The 7186-nt window shown below is 39.8% G+C and overlaps 1 protein-coding gene across 3 annotated transcripts in view; it reads right to left on the bottom strand.

The window, feature by feature from the left end:
- LOC111269689 (uncharacterized) overlaps positions 1-7186 on the bottom strand; it is a 42163-nt gene that overhangs the window by 26581 nt on the left and 8396 nt on the right. For all 3 annotated transcript variants that reach the window (XM_022849479.2, XM_022849477.2, XM_022849478.2), the window contains exon 5: positions 6788-7082. In XM_022849479.2, coding sequence (XP_022705214.1) covers positions 6788-7082 — 295 coding nt within the window. The remainder of the gene's footprint in view (positions 1-6787; positions 7083-7186) is intronic.

Raw genomic sequence — 7186 nt, 5'->3', positions numbered from 1 at the left:
AGGCGAATTCATACGTAAGAGAACTAGCCATTATCAGTCGTATTTATCATATAGAGATAGGTTGGCTACTTTTTCAAGAGACGGAAACGTATACCAGTTAACTGCACGTTTTGAGTCTAGCGTAGGGTAACACACACAGCCATTCTAGACGCAAACTCGTATCTTTCTACTCTTGCTTTTGCACACCCAAACTGTCAAAGAGCTCAATTTAGCAAATTTAAGCCAACTTTGTATCAGCAAGTGATAATAGGCGATATATCTAATCTATTCGATTTAATCTATAGGACATCTAGAGCGTAAAATTTAATACACAGTTTGATAACTCATAGTGCTACGTTCGGCGTTTCATCATGCGAGACAGCGTATCGCAGCACGTCAAAAGTACTGTAAAATTGATATATTTCTATAAAATCACTACTCCATTATAAAAAAAAAAGTCGTATCTAACCTTGGACTAACAAACTTCAGCAGTCTACATTGAAAATTACAATATGTATGCTAAAAGATTTACGCAGATCGCTTGAGACATGTTAATATCCACCATCAACAAAAAATCATATCTAACTCCACACATATGGCACAGCTGTACTGGATGTTTGATACCGGACATTCAATCCGTGACATAGCGAACCAAGTTCAGGACCCCTGAAAAATCTCCGTGGGCGAGCACATGTCAACAAGCGAGGTTTGTCTAGTCTTTTGGATCGTGACGGTGAATGAGCGAACCGACAAGGAACAACTACTTATTGGAATTCTTATAGTTGCCGTCTCAAACCTCTTCAGGAGCTGACAATTCATGCGCGCACGTCGCATCCGTAATATATTCAGACGCACAGGATTGATCCGGAATTTCAATCAGAACAGAGGGATGCGATGAAATCATACATAAAGATGGTAAAACGTTTTTTTTTTCTGGACTGACTTGACCTCGAAGAAGAACGCATTTCTTAAACGAGTCAAACACTACGGCCATGACAATCGATAACAACCCTATTGTGCCTGAACTCTTCTGACGGTAACGAAAAACGGGATTTTCTCTTTTCGATGCTTCGTTTCTATTCTAACAAAAATGTGAACTGATAACGTTTTGCTTTAGGATTTGCTGAAAAAATCTTGAGTTCCGTTACTTCTTTCTGTTTCTGCTTGCATTGGCGCGATAAAGTATAGGTAGTAGGTGAAACCAAATGTCAATAAAACGACGGCTATCGTCATTATTTATATGGTTTCATAACTGATAAATATCATTTAGAATATTAATAATAAAGTAGCTAGGGCACAGGATTTATAACACAGAGGTCGGCCAAAACCAGTAACGAACAGCATTTGGCAGCAGCCCTTAATCCCCACAACGATCCTCAAGGGGTCTTTTCCGCCCGTTACTTCGCCTCAGTTTAATAAATCCCTCTTAGGAGAAATCCATGGAAGTCCTCAAGAATCAACACTCGAATGCCTCCGCAGCACTGGGAGCTGTATTGCTAAAGCGTCCGCCAGGCTGGTTATGTTCACGCGCGTTGTTCTGCCCTCAATCCTTTCGTTTTTATATGATCTGCTTATGCATGGCGCTTTCACGTAGGCCGACTAAACTTATAGCTTAACGCATTCTACTGTTATCTTCGTTTCCACACCTACTTCTAGCTATCAATAGCCGAGTATATTGGGTAGATGGTACGTGAAAGGAAGCACCATGAAGGAGCGGCCGCATAGAATATTCGTAGGACGTCTGATTTAGTTAATTTCATTATTCTTATACTAGGACGGGTACAGAAAAAATCCCCCATAATTAATAAGATAAAAATTCACGCTGCAAACTAGCACAAATCTTAGTCATAGTAGTTTGTATCTGACTAGTAAACTGTCATAGTTGTTTAATGTATCAATGTTAATGTAAAGGCCCTTTCATCTTTTTTTATCGGTCTTTAAAAAATTTAAATAATGGTAGAATTATAATGTATTCTAATAGTGTTTTAGAGAGACATGTCAGATTGTAGCGAAGCTAGCTTTCTAGTCACGAGGTTTAGGCTTCAAGAAAATGTCGTCTTACCGTACAGGGGAAGATGTGTCGAGGCAAAATTAGCCCACATGCTTCACAAGCACTTAGAGGATGTAAAAATAGGGCCTGTACTCTAAAGCGAAAGCTTTCTCTACGAGGAGAAGAACATGTGGTTTGTTTACGGGTTTTAAATATTTGTAAAATAGCTCCGGTTTATTGGCATAAGCATACTTGTTCGTATGTGGCTTCATTCTGCTAAGAACAAGGCACTAACTTACGTAACTTGTAAAATATAGAACTAAATTAGTTACTAGGAATAGAACTCTCGTTCACTTCGTTGAATGAATAGGTATCAGACATTCGGAGCGTTGGTTAAGTGAATGAAGAACATTATATCAACTGATTGCCTGTCACTGGTCCACCTACGTGGTAGCGGAGTACATAAGTTTACATTAGAGTTCATAAAGAAGTTCCTTACATGTTCTCAACATAGTTAGTTTTTCCACGATGATTTCCTACCACGCAAACCAGAACGCAAGAAAAACCCTTTAGAACCACTACGAAAATTGTCGGGACACATGGCGGCAGATAAGCTGCCATTTGCTTTAAAATAGAGATATCTCTTGAAAAAGGTATGTTATCGATTAAAGAATGAAGATGGTGCGAAACAAACCAGGAAATACCTTATACCTATTTCCTTATCGTAACGTAAGCTATCGCATGTGTAGCTGAGGGTGTTGATCAGATCGACTATGAATTCAACGCCGCTTTTTCCACCCACGACCAAATTCTAGGGACAGAAACGAGAGCCATGACTGAGACACGCAAGACGACCAATATTTATTGGTTTTAATTAAATGTTCCTAAATGCCTCCCTCCGAAGATATAAGCCCCCTTTAGCTATGGCAGGCGACCACGAATAGAGAGCGGATTTTAGACGTTATGTCAATTTCTATAGTAACGTTTATTCTAATGGCCAAAAACAATATCAGGACAAGAAGATTAAGTTGACCACAGTGATATTTAATAGCCGTATCTAAAAACCTGTTACTTGCAAAAAGCCAAAAACTCGCCTCTGATTTGGTCAAAGATGGTCTCTCATCAATGATAGTTTCTGCTAAGCGCCGATGTCTCATTGAGTAGTAATTGAAATTAAGCATGGGCGTTTTCTTAGCTTTCCGTAGATGTACGTCCTTCATGCGCTCATTGCTTGTTTAACAATGCTGAAGTCTTGCAAAAGCGTTTCCACGTTAGACAAGTTGCCCGCACAGACTGCAGCGACATCGTGCGTATATGTGTGTGTACTGACGTGTGCTGTGTTTACTTAGGATTGTATTGGAACCCCTTCAAACACACGCGGCTAAGAGAAGCCCTCTGTTACTCAGAGAATTTTTCTAAGTCAACCGAGAGGCAGATCAAATCGCGCAAGTAAAGGATAAGAGAGCCTTGTAAGAACTATGCCTTCAGGTAATTTTTTTTGCCTATTCAAGGCGAGTGTCCGAGCTGACAGGACGCAACCTGAACGGACTTAGGCAAGTATAAAATTCGACTTCAATAGAAATATGTAGTGCAGGAACTCGGAAGTCTAATTTAATAGAAAAAATACACAGTTGAGAAAACTGCAAGCACTAACAGAGATAGTCGCTTATCAGTGTATGCAAACTAGAGCCATAAATGGATGGCTTCTCATACATTTATACGTATTCCCAGGTTTATCTTCATACACCGTATGCAGTTCCGTCAAGTTCAGGTAGAAATACAGCGATGGTAAAAAACAGTACAATTCAATAGATATAACGCAAAGTTTTACACTTGTCATGTGCGTTTTACATATTCTGTGTGGCAGGAATTCTTTTTGGGGGTTGTTTCTTACTCTAGTTGTATCTCGGAACATGTTTATGTGTCTATAAGTCTCTACATATTTTACACGATAAGTGTGCTTAGTAAATTGGCCGACGTATATTTTCTTTAAATTCACCTAAATTTCATGAATAAATTACGTGCATTGGATTCAGATGCGACCACAGAGATCTTTTAAGATCCACAGCCATGATACCGACGCAACCTCACAAAATAATAACACCAAACAATCTACCAAAGCTAATAATGACTTTCTATGAAAAATTTCGCGAATTCATACTTAAGACCTGTGCTCAGGGGTATTCAGATCTGTGGCCGATACAGTTTTTTTTTTTTACAGATGTCGAGTGTTTACCATGATATACTTTATCTAAATAACCTATTATCGAATGGGTTGAAGGCGAAGAAGCACTAACAACATCGACTGGTCCCGAATCATAGAGGACGATAGGGGGATCCTATAATGGCGAGATATGCAATGGAGAGATCCAATGAAACTAGAAATTTACTTGCTTTTTTAGCTACGCGCACTACGAGAGAATCGAATAACTACCGTACTTATCATTGTTAGCAAGGTAAGTTTACATACAAGAAAGACACATCAAAAGACGCATGATAGGTACTCGTACGCAGGAAAGCAAGCGTACGTAGTGCTCAGGTTTGATGGCCACCTGTAATTTGGTACAATCGACCCATGCTGATGCAACAAATGACTACAATTACAAGTATTCGATATTAGGCCGAGTCAATAAAATGGGCCTGGCGAATTTTTACACTTTTCTGTAAGGTTCATCAATTGTTAGTAGCGTTTGGTATCCTGTGCTTTTGCGAGCCTCCCATCAAGCTTAGATAGAATCAAGGGGCATTGATTTGCAACTAGATAGAACTGCAACTATTACTTATGTGTTCGAACAACCTTATGACGCTCGTTAAGATAATTTACAATGCCCGCATTTCCATCTGTATTTTTGAAACTGACATACAGCTCACTGTTACAGATCAGTGGACAGTAATTTATCATCTATTAGTATTTGTTTCAAGTCAAAAAAAAGTCAATAACCGCGCCGATATGACGCTGGCCTCACCAAGCACTGGCAGCACCACAGGCGTCGAAAACATGCAAATTCGACAAAAGGCCTGTTTAGCTGAAGGAGCAGACAAAGTCTATGATAGGCTTGGAAAATTTGCATAAATAACTGGCACATAATAACTTGCTGTATTTTCGGAACGACCTCAACCTTTTATAGTCAGCTTCAGGTCTATAGATCGTGAAGGTCCAAATATACTTCTTCCGTTTTTATGTTTCGGATAGCTGATAACACACTTTCAGTGGGAAAAACCGACACGCGGGTCCAAATCGCTTCAGAAACTTGCTGTAATCATGCGAGAGTATGCTGGGGTGTGATGATGATCGGGCACCGGTTTTAGTTGTAAAGAAGAAGCCCGAGACACGTAACTGAGGATTACCTAGGCAATCTCGGCTTAAGTTAGGGTGGTCTGGCGGGGAGTAAAATCTCTCAAGTGCTTTTAATCCCGCTAACGGCCTACCGTATTTCCTACGATTCCTGGAATAAGTTGTAATATATACGAGCGATGAAATGCGTATTCAGAGATAATAACACGATTTAATGCCGATCGATAATTAACTATCCCGCTTATGACACGTTTTAGGATGAGTTCGAGAAAGCTGCATCGACCTAATAAAATTTTGCCTCTGTTTCCGTGACGCAAAGCGTGTGTTCATTATTCGCCTATTGCTCGTGTAATGTCAGGCGGCGTCTAGGAACGGATAGTGGTTAAACATTGAAAAGCATCAAAACGTAAAACTGGAAATTGCAGAGTGGTTTGTTAGTGGTACGCAGAAGTTCTGTTGAATTTTCCATAGGTGCTATTGCTGTTTTGGTACGCGTTTGAGTAATTTTTTTTGCCAGGTTTGTTATTTTTACAATGGAACATAAAGTTAGGTATACCGAGTTGAACGAATAAAGCATGAAGCCACACTAGTTAGGTACGCTTGCTTGCGTGTCAATGTGCTGTGAGAGATAAAATTGTTGAAGATGACTTTACGGCATATATATAATATTTTTTTTTTTCATTATTTTACTTGCTATATGCTTACCTTTTCAACTTAAAGTAAAAAAAATTGCTGAAAAAAGTTAACACACCAGTTGGGAACTTACAGGATCACTGCTGTGATCACAGACAATTAGTATCCATTTGTTCATATTCAGAACTCGTCCAATTAATCAAAGCGTTATCCTCGTCTTATGATATATGAAATTAAAAATCTCTCTATTGACAGTATCTTCACTATGTCACTACGTTCTTCCTCCGAGTTGAATAAACACTTATGGTCTTCTCCTTTGAAAACAAATGCCGAACATACGATGATCCCGATTCGGGAGTTACATAAACGATATACCTCGCTTCCGTGGGATATATATTTGGGATTTATATTGTCGAGGATTGTTTCTGTGGGCCGTCTCAAACTCAATGGGCGTCAGCGAGTGATTTAACACCGTCCAGTTTATCATGGCCGCATTCTGCATCGCAAAGATTCTATTTAATTGGTTGGGTACATTTTTTGCCAATATTGGTTAAACCAGTGGTAGCATTCAGCACCTGTGCAATCTGCATTTTTAAAGCGGCGTTTTTACACAAACTTGTCCTTCAGGCATTTTGATGCGCATCGCGCGGGTGTGTCCAGGGGTAATATTATCTCTATTATGATCTACACAAAGTTACTAATGTCGCAGTATTCAAAGAAGCTGGTAATTAGCAGATCAAAAGTTCCAAACAGCATTTCATGACTTTAAGTTTTCACTTGTTGACCACACCAACTTATTACGACGACTATAGGTAGATATGGCTGCCTGTAACATCAGAAGATCATAATACCTCGTGTCCTTTCAGCTCAATGGTGGATGTTTGGCTTACCTTTTTTGAACGGGCGGGTATCCTGGTGGTGTATAGGTAGAGGTTTGAGACGAGCCCTGTGCTACCAGGTCCTGGATTAAGCTGGCTGGCTCTTGAACAACAGATGAAGGAAAAGTTTGTCGTGTAAAACCACTAGTAGGACCACCGGGTGCGCCATACAGAGGCAAGCCAGAAAAGTTGTTATAGAAGTTTTCGCCAAACAGTCCAACCATCGTTGCATATAGCAGAAAGCCTCCGCCGACGGCCGCCAGGCCCCCTGAAACGGTATTTAACAGAGCGCTCATCGCAGCGGCGCCTGAAATATAAAACAGGGAATGAGTTAGAACAAGGCATAATTGCTAACAAATGATACAAAACATGTTGAGGAACATAAATAATGATTTTTTATATTTTGTTAAA

This window comes from Varroa jacobsoni, unplaced genomic scaffold, assembly GCF_002532875.2.
Source record: "Varroa jacobsoni isolate VJ856 unplaced genomic scaffold, vjacob_1.0 scaffold_1406, whole genome shotgun sequence".
Classification (NCBI taxonomy): domain Eukaryota; kingdom Metazoa; phylum Arthropoda; class Arachnida; order Mesostigmata; family Varroidae; genus Varroa; species Varroa jacobsoni.
Note: the sequence above shows the minus strand (reverse complement) of the source record. Positions and strands in the feature narration are given on the sequence as shown.